The following is an 18,765-nucleotide window of genomic DNA, read 5'->3' on the forward strand; positions in this document are numbered from 1 at the left end:
ATAACGTTTGTCTACTGGTTACTGTGGAATAAAACCACCATAAGACAGATCCTTCCCACCTGACATTTCATAGCTGCCTGGTCCAGCGACTAGTTATGGCAAAACCTCTGACATGGTCTCTCAAATGCCTTTCATGTTATACCAACATTTCTGAGTGTGGCACTTAATGCTCTCTTCTGTAATGTTACAAACATCAGTGATGACTAAAGTTTGAATCAGGACCGCTGAAATCATGATGACCTGTTCTGCTGTAAATATAAACTGTGCAATACAAGAGTTCCTGTACAAACTGTGTGTGTGTGTGTGTGTGTGTGTGTGTGTGTAAATTCACTTATTGTAACTACTGAACTACTTTCATTGAATGTGAAATATACTGTGTTGAAAATTAATATGCCTTTCTAAATAAATGTTTCATTTGACTCCTCGTTGTACTACAGGCACAAAACAAAGGAATTGAGTTAAAGCTTTATGGGTAAAAATCACAAAGAATTATGAAAAATAGGTGACAAACTAGTTAACAGAAATAAGAAGGAATGTTTACTTTTGAACTGCATAGGACTAGATAATCAGGAATGACTGCATCTAAATCCAATGTTGCAGTATCTCTATGTCTCTGAGAGCCATTCATCTGTTTTACCAAACTTTTTTATTGCTTGAGATTGAACTTAATCATCATCATCCTTTCTTTTGGAAATATATCACTATAATTGTGTATTATTTTAATTGCAGAGCTGGCTTTCCCAAACAGTTGGCAGCGCAGACCATCTTGAAAGCTATCAGCAACTACTTTGTAAATGTGATGTCTTCATCATTGAAGCAAATCTACTTTGTTCTACTTGACATGGAAAGCATTGGCATTTATGCAGCTGAATTAGCAAAACTTGATTCATAGAAGTCTTTCCTGGCATGCTACAACATACTTAGTGTGGTGGACACAGAGATCCTCACATACAGTCTTCTTGGTTAATGGAAACCAAAAAGGTTTAATTCTTATTTTTACTACCTGAAGTGTTTGTAAATGAATGTTAAAACATGTATGCTGTGGACTAAAGCAGGATGTGAAGTGGACACTTTATAATGAAAGTTGGTTATTGTAGAATTGCGTGCTTGAAGAGTGCTTGTGGAACAAAAAGGTGAGTATTGTTATCCTGTATGCACAATCTGTGGCTTCTGGTATACTAATTACCTGATTTTGGTATCTTATTCATTGCCACAGTTACAGGCACTCAGGGTTAAAGAGTTTTAAATGTTGTGAATCATAGGAAGTAAAATTGAGGTGACAGGATGTAATGAAATAGTGTGAAAATAAAACCATATGTGTTCTCAACATGTTGCAAATCTGTATGAATGTATTTTATAGTAACAGGTACCATATAGAATGGACACTTATCTAAACATTATGTATAAGCAAAGATTTTAAAACATGTGTAAAACTGCAATTGTGTTGAAGTGCCTTACTTTTAGGTACAGGCAATAAACACACTACAGGATATTATGAATTTTGTATTTGTATTTTGCAGATTTTGTTTAGCCAGATTTTTTGTGTTATAGCATTTTTAGTGGTAGAACAGTTTGCATTGTTATAGCAACTGTTTTTGACAAGTCATCCATTTGTAAAAGAAAAAAATAATACATGCTAATCAGCATGTCATATAATTCTGGACTTCTCAGTATTCTTATACAGAGTAATTTCATAATGGCAAAATATGCAAAGTATTTGTATTCTGGGTGACAACTTTTTGAGAGTAATTTATTACTTCTGTTTTATGAGAACAGATTTTTTAATATAAAAGTGTACAAAATTTTCAGAACAATGAGGTGTTTGTTTTATATTTTGTCTATAAATGTGAAGTTCGGATTACAAAATTTATCAAGATTAATATAAAAAATCATAGTTAGCACTATGGCTATTGCATAGTATCTCGTTATTAGGTGTAATAAATTTTATTGTTTTGTTACAGTATAATTGAAGTTACTGCATTTAGTTTGTGTGTTGCGCAATTTTAGGGTAACTTGGAAGTCCTTGCATTCCTGAAATCATTGAAGAGGAGACAGTTAGCTATTCCAAACAGTCCCATGCATGACCACTTGAAATCAATTTATGTCATTGATAAATTTTACAATTCCTAGTCTTCCAGGTTTTTAGTTTTTTCCATCCTTATAATTTGATTAAACGGGAAGAAAGGATGATTAATTGCACATGAAAGAATGGCGAGCTACTGAAAAGAACTATTTCTGTTAAATTTGAAAATTATTTTCAGTTCAAAATTGAAGCCTTTTAGCAATTAACAACCATTAATGTATTTATTTTTGAGTGCTCATAGCATATTCCATTCATTTGTAGAACCTTTACGAGACAGTTTCTTTACCCACTTTACCACTATGGAATTTGCTATCAGTAAGTCATGATTGATAATTCCCCCCCCCCCCCTCCCCCTCACGTAAACACACACACACACACGTGAATTAAGTGTTCAAATTATTTTTCATGTAGTTTTTTTTTTTCTACTTTAAGAGTGAGTTGTTTGTTATAAAAGTTTGCAATCCATTATTTTATTTTTTGACTGTAGGGCTCATTAGCTTGTGGTTCTTGTGGTTATTTTGTTCTGTTGAGAACCTCATCCAGTAACTTTTCCCACTTGTGCAAGTCATATCCAAAATATCAAAAGAAAAGCCAGTGTCTCATAGAGATTAATTTATTTATACTCTTGTTCATTTTATGTTCTATATCTGGTTTCATGTCAAGTACCTTTCAGACACTTATAGGTCCCAAGGAATGGTAATCTGTATTTGTTTTGGGTTGACATGGGCTGTGTTATTGTGTTCTCTATTTGTTACTTGTATATTTGTTCTTATTTTCAAAGCATTCTTTTTTTTATGCACTCTATAATGGAGTGTGCCTCAAAATGCATCTTTGTAATAAATATAAATTTGAGTGAGCTTAAATCCAGATATTTATTGTTCACTGTTACTCTCAACAACTGTGCAATCTTAGTGTAATTTGCAAAAGACACTCCTTACTCTGTGTGCATGGCATATGTTTAGATAACTTGACAGTGAAAACTAATAGTACAGGTTTGAGTGTTAGTCCAGTATATAGTTTTATCTGTTGCAAAGCTGCATGTATCTAGTTAGTAAAATTTTAAGACAAACAAAGAAAAAATGAATATATTTAATAAATATTTTAGAACTATGTTTTAGTAATCTGAGAGTAAATTCAAGCATCATAGCAACTTTTTTTCTGTAGTGCACTATTAGCATTGCCTATTTTGCTAGTATTGAAATGGAATTCTATATTTGGTGTATACATTTCATTAAATTTTGCACCATTGAGGGAGTTGACAGTGTCAATATGTAATACATAGTTGTTTGCTTATGTTATAAACCTATGTCATACAAACTCATGAAGATAATGTCAATTTTAAACTCTGGTACTCTTTGGTCTTTTTAGGAATGCAAAATCTGGCAAGTGAAAGTGACGCATACGGGTCCAGTGTATCCTTAAGAATGAGACTGTCACTGGATTCCCAATTCTTGTAATAAATTGATTATTAATTTAATATTGAAATTAACTGCTCCTGATGGAGTAAATCAATTATTCATATTTATCTATCCTCTATAATGGAAGTAGTTTGTCAAAAAATGTTAAAATTTCTTATCTACAAAGGTAAATACGTAAAATCAGAAGAAAAAATTAGGTGCCAAGAAAAAGTGGTTTTAATTCCACAGAGTTTTTTAGTAAACAGCACTGATCTCATAGAAAAATGTCACTGGAGTTTAGTTTAATAAAATGTGGGAGTAGCTTCATAAGACTATTCCAGTTATAGAAATATGGTGGAATTAAGAACACTTTGAAGGCCTTATCATAATGTTACTGGCTTTACAACGAAGAGAAATACACTTATCTTCAATGCACGCCATTGCAAGTTTCAGTGAGCAGTCACGAAGTCAACTTTGGCAATTACACAAACCATATTAGTCTTCTACTAACAACTTCATCCACAACTTATGTGACAATTGGTACAGTCCCCCCCTCCCATCAAAAACAGCATTGTTGATAATGCAGTCCTTTTAAAGAATTGGATTAAAAGATTTACGATCTGTTAATAAGTATAATTCCTATATTCTGCAGCTAACAAATAATGGAAAAAATTTCCCTTGCTCTTGCTTTGTATTTGTTATTCATTGAAAACCATGTTTGAATGGAGAAGAAAAGACAGCTGTTGTCCTCAATATCATTTTAGACTTACAAATTTTTGTTTGGCATGCCCCTCCCCCTCGCCCCATGAACCCCACAGAGAAAAGCCCTCTCTATATATCTTTCCACCTCCCTCCTCCACCCACTCACTGATGTATGGGAGTGGGAATAATAAACGATTGTGAGCTTAGTATAGCAAAGATGTAAATACGTGTAAGAATATTGTGTACTTGCATTTTGAAAGAAGTTTGATACAGTGATGTGAACTGGTTGTTTGCCTTATGATTGTGGTAGTGAAATCAGAAATGAAAGTGGCATTAAATTTCTTTTCACTTTGTGACAACCCAATTCACTGTAATAAGATTTGTTGTTATGTTGGATAATACAATTTTTGAATAAAAGTGCTTTAAATCTCATCAGTATTTTCCTCCACAAAATGCTCACCTGGACTGTCCATTATTCAACAAATTGCTATATACATTTCTCATATCTGAATCTGTAAAAAATTAGCTTCACTTGCTGCTTAGAGAAATGTAAAAATGTATTGTCCAGTATAAATATCATACATGTGTTTTAACAGTGTAAGGAAAAGATAGATTGCTACTTACTGTAAAGATAACGTGTTATGTTGCAGAGAGGCACAATTAAAAGACACTTACACAATACCTTTCAGCCACAGCCTTCATCAAATATGTATATAAAAAAAAAGAAACACCACACCAGTCATTCACACAAGCGAGCACACCTCATGCACACATAACCGACAACCTCAAGCAGCTTGGATCAGAAAGGCATTCCGGTTCGAGCTGCTGGAGTCTGTGGTCATATGTGCATGAGGTGTGGTTGCTTGTGTGATTGAATGGTGTGTGTTTCTCTTTCTATTTCTAATGAAGGCTGTGACCGAAAGCTAATGTGTAAGTGTTTTAATTGTGCTTGTCTGCAATTTAACGTGTCATCTTTATGGTAAATAGCAATGTATCTGTTCCTTACATTGTTGATATTCTAGCCTGGAGTTTCTATAGTTTGTTCCATGTATTTTGTTGCATCTGTAGTTTAAGATAACTCATACACTGACTCAGCTACTAAAATCTTTCTGAACTTAGTTGTTCTGTCATCAGGCATACATATTAGCATCTACCAAATTGTTTTGTGAACTGTTTGTAACTCTTTAACTGTGGTCTGTTTCTCTGTCTTGTCTTTCATTCCTGATGTTGATTTAACTCTCTTATTTGGCAAAGAATGTTGGGTTACATAGATCTAAAAAATGCGCTTGTCATTATCTTTGAAGCTTCCTCTGGTCTGGCGTCTTTCAACCCTTCTCTTGAGGTTATTCTACTGTTGGTCCATTGAAATGACATTTCTTTTGTATCGCATTTGTTGTTATGTTGCACTTTGACAGTGAGTATTTAGTGTATAAAATGATTTTAAGTAATCCTGTCACTAGTTTTAGTGCTGACTTGTGCATACAATTAAACTCAGTAGATACGCACCTCTTTCTCTTACCATATGACTTCTATTGTTGTTTGGTGTTCAGTTTCATGTAAGTCGAATAAGCTAGTCATATTTTGAAAGATTTTATTACATTCTACTTGATTAGTGAGCCACAGAGCTATTTAGTGCTTTTTTTTTATCATTGCTGCCATTCTGTGAGAGAATGTATCTTTGTCTGCCATAAGTGACAAATTTACTTGTCATTTAAACACTAGTTAATTTTAATTTTATGATTTTTGTGTGTTAAAAATGCTTTAAATTTTTATAAGACTGTTGAGATGTTCAGATTTTATGTAACCTGGATCTTTCTTTATGTGTTGAATTAAGCTAGAAAAAAAGCTGCTGATCTGTAGTGTGTAATGTAGCTCTACAGTAACTTGTGCAGGCATACATGAGATCTATGATTTGATGCAAATAGATTTGCCTTCTTCTTTATGTACATAAGAATTGAGGTCAATGAAATATACATCATAAAAATTCCATAGAAACATAACTTGTATTAGATAGGATGCCACAATTGTCTTTTTAGTGATGTATTGTAAAGTGTAACTTTCTTATGTTTTTACTGTTTAATGATGCATCTACATTGTAGTGCTGTAGTTTGTTCACAACATCCTGAACAAATTCTCAGGGGTTGTGGAAGAGAAGGAAGCAAGCTCTGCACACCAGCTCCACAGCACGTTGGCAGCCGAGCAGGAGAGATAGTGCTGGGGGAATAAGCTCTGCTTTTATCAAGCAACACCAGCACTGCATGTATATTCACTAGTTTTGATGGCACAGCATGACAATCACTTTGTAACAGCAACAGTACACACAGGTACTGTATTGTTAGATCACCAATGTTGACAGCAACCAGACACAAACCACTTGTATACTGAAGTCAGCCAAATTCTGCTGGTTTCAGCTGATCTAGAACAGGATGTTGTGAACAAACAGTAGATGTTTTTGTAATCAGTTTTCTTGTAATAACAAAGTTTTGTAAACCTTTTATTCTGTGGTACACTTTTCCAGCATTAATGTTTATGGTAAAGTAAAACACCAACAATTTGTAAGCAGTATGAGTTTACTCACTTAACATACAGCATGCGTAGCCATAGTGTGTGCTCATATTTCACACTCAGACACAAAGTAAATTCTTAGTTTTATAGCTGGACATGCAACCGTATAAAGCAAATGAATAATTAATAGACAGAGACTAAAAAAAAACCTCATTTGCTGCAAAATATTGGAAAGGTTTTTATAATGAATTGTTGGAAATGAACTAGGAAATACTGCATAACTGTTACCAGACATTGAAATTGCTTTTGAATTAATATGTTCTGCTTTTGTAGCTTATTGCCTTCGCATACAGTGAACCATATAATTGAGATAATTCATATCACTCATAAACAATTGAGTAACAAAATGTAACTGGCTTTTATTAGTGCTAAATGTTTTTTTGCATTATTCAGAGTTCTAGCTTTTTAGTGGCTTAGATGCTACTATTACAATTTTTCAGTTTTTTATATGAATTTTTGCTATCAGTGATTTGGATAAACCTTCATTTCCTGAGAATCTTTTAAATGACTGCCAGCATAAGCAGGTACTATTCCAAGGAACGAGTGGTGTATTGTTCAGTGTTTGATTATATAATTTGATTTTAGGCAGTAGCTATGGACCTTGTGTTAATTTCTTTCTTCTTTTTAATCTTCATCATTACTTCAGCTGAGTTCATTACATTGCCTTCATGAGGAAATGTCTGACATTATCATTGGATTATGCTTTTATGAATTTATTTAGTACTGTAATTATTAAATTTTTGATTCTACTTTGGAGGACAACCATGACTGTAAAAATACAGTTAAATAATTATTCTTGTAAAAACACTATTTTATCATTGCTGAGGGAATTGTAATTAGTGCAGCGATAATGTAAAAATAACTGCATACTGTCTGTAAATAATATTTGAATGTAAGTGGATGCAATGTTACTAGTATCGTGATAAAGATAGTAGAGTTTTGCAGTGTTGGAATAAAATTGGGCTTCTTAGCTGGAGGAGAGAGTGAGTAAAGAAAATAAAGAATTAGATGTATTCTAGAAAAGGTGCTAGATAAAGGAAGGGGAAGTGGGATAAATAGATGTTACTCTGAATAATAAAAAAATATTTGATGTGTGGGGGAGGGAAGTTATGGAATTAAATGATAATAAAGTAATCAAAATCCTTGCTAATGCTTCGCCCTTTTTTCCTGAGGCCATGTGTTAAATTTAAAAATAATTTTCTGTACTGCTCCATCTGAATAAATTATGACTTTAGGCTGTAAAATAAATGTAGCTGACGATTTTTGTCATCAATGAACATGTTAGTTTCTGGTTTTGAAAGTGTTCTGCAACCCTTGATTTATGTAAAATGGGAGCCAGGAGCTAACATCCAATATATCAGGTCAGATCACAGCATATTGTATCCTTCTATTTTATGACCACAATTTTCAAGAAAATATGTTTTGCAAATCCAGCTAAGTAATTCCTGGAATGCTACTTTCATTTAATGTGTAATGTAGTCAGTGTCTGTCCATACTGTCTGGTAAATACACAACAGCATTTTTCAAAGTATGAAACAAATAACATGGTTCTTACTCATCCTTTAACTTCACAGCATTATGATGTTATGTTCTCATTAGTGGAACAGTGCTCACAAATGCTACATCAGAGTGAAATGGCATGAAAATTTAAAGACAGTACACATGTGAATCAGAGTCAAGAGCTGTCAAATTTGGAAAAAATTTAACTACATGGACGCATCATTACAGTGACAGGAGATGGAGTGAGTGATGAGCACAATGCAGGAAAGAGTAAGTGTTGAATTTCGTAGTAATTGAATCTTTACCTACACAAGAATTAAATTGAAGACTCTGCTAATACTCACACACACACGTGTATCCATGTCTGATGGAACATTGTAACATAAATCTGAATAACACAGGCACTACAATATTGTATGTGCTGCTGTTGTCTGAGAGCAACAGATATCTATAATTCTTGCTTGTAGTTGCAGTGCAAGAAACTCAGGAAGAGAATCAGCTACAGTTCACAAGGCACTGCTGAAGTGGAGGAGAATGCTTATAAACAATAAACAACTGCATCACATAATGCATGTGGAATCAAAGGAAATCTGAATTAAGAAATACTGAGAAGGAAAGGCCAGAGGGGGCGTGGGGTGGAGGGAGGGGGGTGAGAGAGAGAGAAAAAGTGTATATTTCCTATCAACCATCATTTTTTTCAAATGTCTTCCTTATCTTTGAACTGCTTTTTGTTTCTTATGATTCCTCTATTTTTACTGACCACATCATTCATACTTCTCATTGGTATCATCCTTCATTCAGCTATTTTGTTATTTCGTTTGAAAACAGACACATACAAACCCAAAAGTTACTTCATTATACCACTTCTTGTATTCTTTCTCTGTTGTTGTATTCAGTTCTCACCACAGTTACTTTGTAAATATTTTCTCTTTAGATACAAGGAAGTGAAGCTGTATGTATTTAGTGTTGTGTTGCCAGTCCAGAAAATTAATTATAAATCTGTTCAGGTGTTATAATTGTAAACCAACAGCTGGTACCTGTAGCACTCTTGAGTATCACTTGTGATACAGTGTTTTTATGTCATCTAGATAAGTATAATTTTGTATCAGTTACTGCATTTGTGTATACACTGAATTATTAAATTATTCAATGTTGGGAAATGAGTTGTCATTCCAAGATAATAAAAATAATTTTTTTTTTCTCATGTTACGTAAACCAGAAAATATAATCAACTGAAAACTGAAAGCATTATTCTTTGCAAAGTAGTTCATCCATTTATGATTATTTCTAAAATTCATTGGATTTTCAGAAACTATAAATATCACTTGTCTTCCTGATCTAACAGAGGTAACAGATACCTGTGATTGCTCTACAGCAAACTTGATGAAGTGAAGTACTGATGAAGATGCTGGACTCATATTTGGGAGGGTGTAAGATTCTTGTCCAGTTATCCAGATTTAGCTTTTCTATTGTTTTCCTAAATGGTTTAAGGCAAATGTCAGGATGATTCATCTGAAAAGGACACAGCCAGTTTCCTTCCAAAATGTAAGCTTGTTTTCTGTTTCTAATGATGTCATCATAGATGGGAAGTTAAACCCTGATATTCGTATTCCTTCTTTTTTGTTGTACTTTTGGGCAGTATGAAGTTAAATCCCCTCCCTTAGTTTCATTCCAAATATCATACATTTTCAGATTCTCTTTGTACTAAAATGTTTACGTTGAAGGCAAACGCAATGCAATAGCACTGACAAGCTTGTCATGGAGTGCACCAATAAGAGATCCTCATTATCCATTATCACTGCCTATATCACATAATGTTGTTGCTCCTGACTTGTGATAGGACTGCTTTGTATTTCAGATAAAGAATTGGTTTTCCTGAGTGATCTCATGTCTATCGATGCCTAATAATAATTTTTTATGCAAATAATATCCACTCTGCCGTCTCTGTCTTTACTTGGTAACAATTTCAGTGAAGGAGGAGTTAAGACATGGAGCACCTATTTGCACATGATAGTTGTCTGTTTCTTCCCTCTCCCCTCTCCCCCCCCCCCCCCCATCACTCTCTCTCTCTCTCTCTCTCTCTCTCTCTCTCTCTCTCTCTCTCTCTCTCTCTCTCTGTGTGTGTGTGTGTGTGTGTGTGTGTGTGTGTGTGTGATATGTTTTATGCACCCACATGAATAATTATATCCAGGATTCAGAACTGACTGTATGCTGTGGCAGTAAAACTGAAATCCCTGATGAAGACTATAATTGCTGTTCAGTCAAGAAGCTTGAATACTTCAGAATTGGAAAAGAGTTCAGAAACACAAACACTGCCATTGATTCACCACGCGTTTTGGTGCAAATAGTAGTAAAGGCAAAACTCTTCCATTACTTACGTCAGTATTTTCATATAGATACTATGGTCAATACTACATATCAACTAGACTTTTATTCTGAAAGCAAGATACATCTTTTTTTTTTCATGTTGAGTCAGTTTCATAGCTGGACAGATCAACCAAGAGAGTAGTCACAATATTACTAAAGTGACCACTAATATGAGAATTTTGGTCATTTTTGTTAATAACTATGTTAACAAATTGTAATCAATAATTCTTTTTCTTCTAGGAAAGTGATTTCAATTGATACAAGGTTTTCCGGGATAGTAGTAGATGTAACTATCTGAATTTGCTACAACATTTAAGATGCTTTCATGAGTATTGTTATTTTCAGGTTTATGGTTCGTGCTATTTTAGTATTTGTAAAATTTCAGTTCAGTTTTAATGTGGGGAAAAAAAGACAAAAAAATCTTGGTAAAATGTGAAATTTGAACAAAGAGTTTTACAGACTTCAAAGTAGATGTCAACTAGTCATGTACTGTATGTTGCTTGTGCTGTACTTCTGTAAAGCGTGAATTTTGTCTCTGTGTTTGGTGTTCAACAGACTATTTGTGAAAGATACACAAAAATCAGCTATAGTAATGTCGCATTATATATTTTAGTGTGACTGGCTGAATAAGTAGTGTTTTGAGGACATAATTTTATTAATGCAACCATATTATAAAAATTTTAAATACAGCTGTTTCTTCCAAGAGATTTCCCTTAATCTATTGTTTTTAATTGTGTAATAATTCATCAACTGTCTTGTCAGTTTATTCTGTATTTTCTTCAGTCAGTAGCTGTTATAATGCAGTTTGCCTCACTGTGTTACAAAAGTGGTATTGTAAACTTTTTGTAAATTGTTTTCAGAATTTGCAGTGTGAACATAGCAAAACCCTACGCTGTGAAAAAAAAAAAAAAAAATCCATTGTGATGAAAAGACATAGCTCTTTGAATGTTGTTCTGGATGCTACATGTGTTCGTGTCATACTGAAATATACAAGTTTCAACTGTGTCTATGTTCTCTAATTTTTGCCCATGTTTTTCAGAGTAAAACACATCTTCCATGGCTGTCATCTTGTATTGTGAATAGGAAGAAGCTATTTATAATGCTCATACCATTTCTCCTTTTACTCATAACTGTAATCAACAGGTATTTATGAATTATGCATTCATGGTTTTGACTATATTATGACAAGGATAGATTGCTACTCACCATATAGTGGAGACGTTGAGTTGTAGATTACTAAAACAAGTTATCTTTCTGGCAAAAGCCTTCTTTTAAAGAAACACCACACACACATTCACGCACTGTGGCCTCGGCAGTCAGAAACAGTAGTCATGTATGTGAGTTGCGCTTGCGTGAATTTGTGTGTGAGTTGTCTACTTTAGAAGAAGGCCTTTTGGCTGAAAACTCACTTGTTTAGCAGTCTTTTTGTTGTGGCTATCAGCAGTTCAACATCTCCACTACATGGTGAGTAGCAATCTATCCTTTTTATAATACTGTCATTATTCCATACTGGGTTTTCCATTGCATTAATGGTTTTCTTCTTTGGCTCTGCCTTGGAACACAGAGATATAAAAAGTTTTTCTATGGCATCCTTGGCATTCTCTATAACACAGGAAGTACCAAAATGGGTGACACATGACTTTTATTATAAATGGACCTTTTCAATTTTTGACAATTGCACTTATGTGTAAACAGAATTACTTAGATTTTAGTCATGTTTTGATTGTAAGCGATAATTTTAAATAGAAGTTACACTTGATCTGTGTAACAAAATTGGTGGGAGAAGACAGCATTAAATTCATAGTTTCAATAAAACATTTGTACGCAGGTTTTTCCTCTCAGAGGCACTGACTCCCAGGAAGATGAGAGCTATTTGTTTCCTAGACTAAATTTGCAGAAAGATATTTGATAACAATATATAATGCATCCATCTTAAATTCTGATTCAAATTTGCCATACTGGTTGTGGGCTGAGACTGGCCTCTTTTTCTCTCTCTCATTTGATTTTAATTTATCAAGTGTATGGTGGGTTTGCTAGTCAGTGTACTGTGATAAACATATAAAAGGCACTTGCAAATTACCATGTTATTTGTGTGTGTAGGGTGTTCCGCTGTAACAAGTTAGTTGCATGTGTTTCAGTATATTATTAGCACTGTGCATTTGGGTACCCTGATATTTAATGTCAAAGTTATCAGATAAACTCTACTATCTACTTTGCACACGTGGTGGCTTTCATGGTTATTTTGTGTAGATCACTTGACTGCATGTACAGCTATTTTTGACCATGCATTTGTAAATCAAGACAAGTGTGATTAAAATATTTAAAATTAGATGTGAAAACAAAATCAAAAAATATGTGAAAAGTTTCACCCACCAGCTTGCTAAAAAGAGAGAGAGAGAGAGAGAGAGAGAGAGAGAGAGAGAGAGAGAGAGAGAAAGAAAGAAATTACTGTAAAAGGAATCAAAATGAACCAGCCACTCCAAGGATTGTGAAGAAATGGTCAGGGCAAATGGTTGAGCAGCTGAGGGACTCACCTCCTACTACTTAGGCCCAAAATTGTGTAAGCACTCTGGTGTTACAATTTTTGCCTTGTTATCTTCATCATAATTTTAAATTATCGTTGTTCATACATTTATTGACCATTTCTTTTCATATTGCATCACAAAATATACTTTGGACTGCCATGATTTTTTTCAACTGCCACACTGACTATTCTTTGTAATATTTTCATGAAGAAATGGTAATGCACATTCAGTTCTCAGAACAATATTATTAAAAATTCTAACAATGTTATGAAAAGGACAGACTGCTACTCATCGCAAAGATGATATGCTGCATTGCAGACAGGTGCAACACACTTTAGCTGGCACTGTACTGAACATTAATACAAGCTGTTTGCATACTCATTGCATATATGAGGGGTGTTTGAAAAGTCCGTGCAAAGTCCGAGAGATGGTATCTGTGTCGTGTTTAGTTAGCAGTATCTTTGAAAAGAACGCACACCAAGTTTCAGCCATACTGGTCTATTTCTTTGTGTTTGACGTTCGTGTGAATCAAGGAAGTCAAGTGAAAGTCAAAAAATGGATGAAGAAGAACTTCGTGTAGTGAAATGGTTCAAATGGCTCTGAGCACTATGGGACTTAACATCTATGGTCATCAGTCCCCTAGAACTTAGAACTACATAAACCTAACCAACCTAAGGACATCACACAACACCCAGTCACTTCGTGTGGTGATTAAACATTACTTTATAAATGGCAAAATGCCTCAGTAGACTAAAGAGAAGCTTGATAAACATTACAGTGACTCTACACCTTTGATAAGAACAGTTTATAAGTGGTTTCAAAATTTTCGGAGTGGCCATGTGGGCACAAGTGATGCTGAATGTTCTGGACGCCCTGTGGAGGTTACGACTCCAGAAATTATTGATAAAATCCATGATATGGTGGTGGATGACAGAAGAGTTAAGGTGCATGAGATTGCTAGTGTACAGTCTGGAACCGCACGACCGCTGCGGTCGCAGGTTCGAATCCTGCCTCGGGCATGGATGTGTGTGATGTCCTTAGGTTAGTTAGGTTTAAGTAGTTCTAAGTTCTAGGAGACTTATGACCACAGCAGTTGAGTCCCATAGTGCTCAGAGCCATTTGATTGCTAGTGCTGTGAGCATCTCGAATGAACGGGTAGATAATATTTTGCATAAACATTTGGAAGTGAGAAAGCTATCCACAAGATGGGTTCCACAATTGCTGATGCTTGACTTAAAACAGAATCGTGTGAAGTGTTGCAAGGATGGTTTGCAGCTGTTAAGGAAGAATCCGCAGGACTTTAAGCATCGTTTCATCACTGTGGATGAAACATGGATACATTACTATACTCCTGAGACCAAACAACAATCTAAACAATGTGTTACCAAGAGAGAATCTGCACCAAAAAAACGAAGACCAGTCCGTCGGCCAGAAAGGTTATGGCAACTGTCTTTTGAGTTTCGCAAGGGATAATCTTCGTCAACTATCTGGATAAGGGTAAAACTATTACAGGTGCATATTATTCACCATTATTGGACCATTTGAAAACAGACTGCAAGATAAACGCCGGCGATTGGACTGCAAAAAAGTCCTTTTCCATCACAACAATTCACCAGCCCCACACACCTCATCAGTTGTGGTTCCAAAATTAATGGAAATAGGATTCGGACTCATTTTCCAGATTTGGCTCCCTCGGACTACTATTTGTTCCCCAGTTTGAAGAAATGGCTGGCGGGACATATATTTTATTCAAACGAGAAGGTAATTGCAGCGACTAATAGCTATTTTGCAGAGGTGGACAATTCCTATTATTCTGAAGGGATCAACAAATCAGAACAGCACTGGACGAAGTGTAAAAGTCTAAAAAAAATGTCGAAAAATAAAAATGGTTCACCCCAAACGCGTAAGTAGTTTTTATTTTTGCACGGACTTTTCAAATGCCCCTCGTAAAGTATTGTTATACTCAAAACAACTTTACATTCCCTCTGGCAGATAACCCCTAACATTTTTGGCAATATCATTTTACATTGGTAGTTTTTACAATCCCCACTCTGATTTTATAGTATTAGTAATAATAACCTGCACAGAGTGTCATGGTAAAGGGTATATGTTATTCTTGTGGGTGCTGGCTGGTGGACAGATCACATCGATGGGCAACTCAGTTCACATCGTTCAAACTCTTACTCATGTGATTTTGATTGCATATTGTATTACCTTTTCAAACAAATCTCCAGCATGTTCGCTTGTCAGACGTAATAAACTGCTCCTTGCTGTTGGGCCAATTCCCTAAAATTTTTGAAGTAGTGGAACTGGTTCCTCCCTTTAAAAGAGATGGAAAGAGTGAAGTTAATAACTAAGGACCTATCTTGGTCCTGTCAAGAATATCCCAGGTTCTTGACAAATCAGTGTATGATCGTGTTATCAAGTCTCTGGAAACAACTATTTCTTGAGCACTCATCAGTTTGGCTTTAGAAAAGGGAGATCAATAAACAGGGCCCTATATTGATTTCTAAATGACATTTATAGTGCGCATAATGATGAGAAGCATACAACAGAAGTATTCCTTGACCTCACAAAGGCCTTCAATCTTATCAACTGAGAATCACTTATAAAGAAACTGCTACAGTATGGAATTGGGAGAAAATGCAATGACTGGATTAGATCATATCTCTCAGACAGAGTACAATGAGTTTTAATCACTTCAAAATATGTTGGAAGCATACAGCCATTGGAACAAGTAGTAAGACAGGGCATTCCTCAAGGTTCTGCTTCTGGTTATTACAGTTATCAGTGTGTTGGCTCTGAGCACTATGGGACTCAACTGCTGAGGTCATTAGTCCCCTAGGACTTAGAACTAGTTAAACCTAACTAACCTAAGGAAATCACAAACATCCATGCCCGAGGCAGGATTCGAACCTGCGACCGTAGCTGTCTTGCGGTTCCAGACTGCAGCGCCTTTAACCGCACGGCCACTTCGGCCGGCTATCAGTGTGTCTCAGAAAGGTCTAACAGTAATGTTTGCTGATGATACCAATGCATTTATACTCAAATCACTGTGCTAATAAATTTCATGAAATGCTCTCTTGATACAAACACCAAGTAGGTAAATTGGTTAAACAAACAAACTTGCTGAATAAGGACAAAGCTGTGTATATAAATTTTCACCAATCACCAACAGTTTCATCAAAGATAGATGTCATATTTGAAAATGTGTGTATAAACCAAGAAGTAATCGTGGAATCCTTGGGAGTTTGTATAGATGACTCTCTGTCGTGGTACAAACATCAAAAAAAGTTTGTAAAAGACTGAGTCCTGAGTAAAGTCTGTGACATTGAAACACTAAGTACTCACATTGCATTGCATTCTGAGGTGTCTTGCACAGGGAGATATTTGTTATGCAGCAGGGATTAGTCAGCATAATAAGAAGAGTTTCTCTCTCCTCTACCACAAAGATCCATTTCTGGAGCTCAGTATGTTTGGGTCCTGTCTCCTCATTGCTCATAGGTTGCCTAAAGGATGCTGCGTTCTCGAAATGCTGTACAACAATTTGAGCAAATAACATTAATAGTTTTATTTCAGTAACGCAAATTGCAGATACTTAACTTTGAATTTACAATGGTGTTGCAAACAATCAAGAGTCCTTTGTTGTATGCGAGGTCCATCTAAGCAATCGGTATGGATCACACGTCACTGCTATCGTATTGCTCTCTGCTAGGCCACGTCTAATACTGTTCGGCTGAGGCTGGCAGGAGCACTGCTTATATTCTCTTCAGCTAGATGGCGCTCCTGTCACGGTGTGGTCCTTGTCAGTGGGCTACTGGTTGACATCCTCTCACCGTCTTTTTTGTTCCTGCAATCTTCGTCTGCGTGCTGACATTTGTCGATACACTGGAACACAGTATCCTGCCACTCCCTTGAATTTATGTTCATGAAGAAGAGTGTTTTACACGAAAATTTACACATTTAAAAAAAATTGCCAGACTCATCATTCCAATTACGTATCTATAGTTAGTCAACTTCCATATAAGGACACAGCATTGTAAGGCACATCAGAGCTGTTCTGTACAAAAAGCTACCTGAAAGCTTAAAGTCAAATAGAGAACGATTAAGAGCAAAAGTAAACATTTTACTTCAGAGAAACTGCTTCTATATAATTGAGGAATTTATAAATATTGATCTAAATAAAGTTAATATTGCATTATCTGTCATAAGTTTATAGCTGATTTAGTTCTTTCTACAGATGTAACTGACATTTTATCATATTATGACTTAATACATTTATACAAATTATTCTTGTGATTTGTTACATATCCATTTGCAAGAACACACGAAAGGATTTCTGGGACCAATAAAATCCAAATCGGAAGTAGAATTTGACTGAATATCTACATTTCACCACTCTGCCTGAAGAAATCACAGTCTCAGGTGTAATAGTTCGTGGTACCATGTTTCATAGTGAATCATACTTCTTGTTATTGTAGTTCTTGGTCCAAAGGCCCTTTTGATTCAGCTCTCCATGCTGGTCTACCTGTTGAAAGTCTCTTCATCTCTGCGTAGCTCCTGCAATTGACATCTACGTGCAACAGTATACTGTAGTCAAGCCCCTGTCTCTCTTCATTATTTATCTTCAGTATTATTCTATGGTATTACATTACAAAAGTTTCTGTTCTCTTCTTGCCTGTACTGTTTATCATCCCTGATTTAATTACTTATAAAGCTACAGTCTAGATAAATTGTTTGAGAAGAAATTTCCTCTCACTTAAATTTATACTAGACTAGAGAGCCACCCTGACTTCACACGGGTAGCACTAAGTATCTACAACCAGATGACTTGTCTGGCAAATAAGTAATTTTGTTTACGCGCCACTGCATTAGAGTTGTAATAAAAATTCAGAGAACAACATTAGGTAACTGAATTTCATCACTTCCATATAACTTAAACAATTCAAGCACCGCACACCAGGAAAGTTCTCAAGAGGCACATATGTTATCTGTTGCACATTTAATTGGCATCCGGAGTAACATCTCATGGGAACGATGGGAGCTGCAAATTACTTTGCCATCTGGCCCACGCAGCTGCTGTACCGGTACCGCATGTCCTTCCAACTGCAACGAAGTTCTGCACAAGCTAAAATTTCTCGTCAACTGTCCAACTCCAGTGCCAGTTCAGCACAAGCTACATTTTCTGGGTTACTGTTTCCAGCATTTCCCTATACTCACTTCAAACATTAAATACATACCAACAAACCTGTTCTTATCAGTTTTAATATGTCGCATTTTGCGCTGCAGTTGGGTGACCTTACACCTGTCTCCTGTGCCCACTAATCTTTCTTATGAATTGTTCTATCTATTAGTAAAAACTGAATCAAAATCCCTACAGTAAATCCTGAGATTAGCCAAACCTACAGATAGAAACTATCTATACCATTACTCCACAAGTCACCTGACAAGTGTGTGGCAGAGTATACTTCTGGTACTACTAACTGATCCCACCTTCCCTGTTTCATCTGTGAATGGAGCGTGGGAAGACTGACTGTCAGTAAGCCTCTGTATTTGCTATAATTTCTTGAATTTTCTCATTGTGGTTGTGGTCATTTCATAAGATGTGTGTGGGAGGAAAAAATAT

General features: G+C 35.5%; 1 protein-coding gene across 1 annotated transcript in view; it reads left to right on the top strand.

The window, feature by feature from the left end:
* The window catches only part of LOC126418600 (core histone macro-H2A.1-like), a 65,902-nt gene extending 54,283 nt beyond the window's left edge, over nucleotides 1–11,619 (top strand). The window contains exon 8 of the mRNA XM_050085436.1: nucleotides 730–11,619. Coding sequence (XP_049941393.1) covers nucleotides 730–892 — 163 coding nt within the window. The 3' untranslated portion in view covers nucleotides 893–11,619. The remainder of the gene's footprint in view (nucleotides 1–729) is intronic.
* Nucleotides 11,620–18,765: the final 7,146 nt, after the last annotated feature.

The sequence above is a fragment of the Schistocerca serialis genome, chromosome 1, assembly GCF_023864345.2.
Source record: "Schistocerca serialis cubense isolate TAMUIC-IGC-003099 chromosome 1, iqSchSeri2.2, whole genome shotgun sequence".
In the NCBI taxonomy this organism is placed as follows: Eukaryota; Metazoa; Arthropoda; class Insecta; order Orthoptera; family Acrididae; genus Schistocerca; species Schistocerca serialis.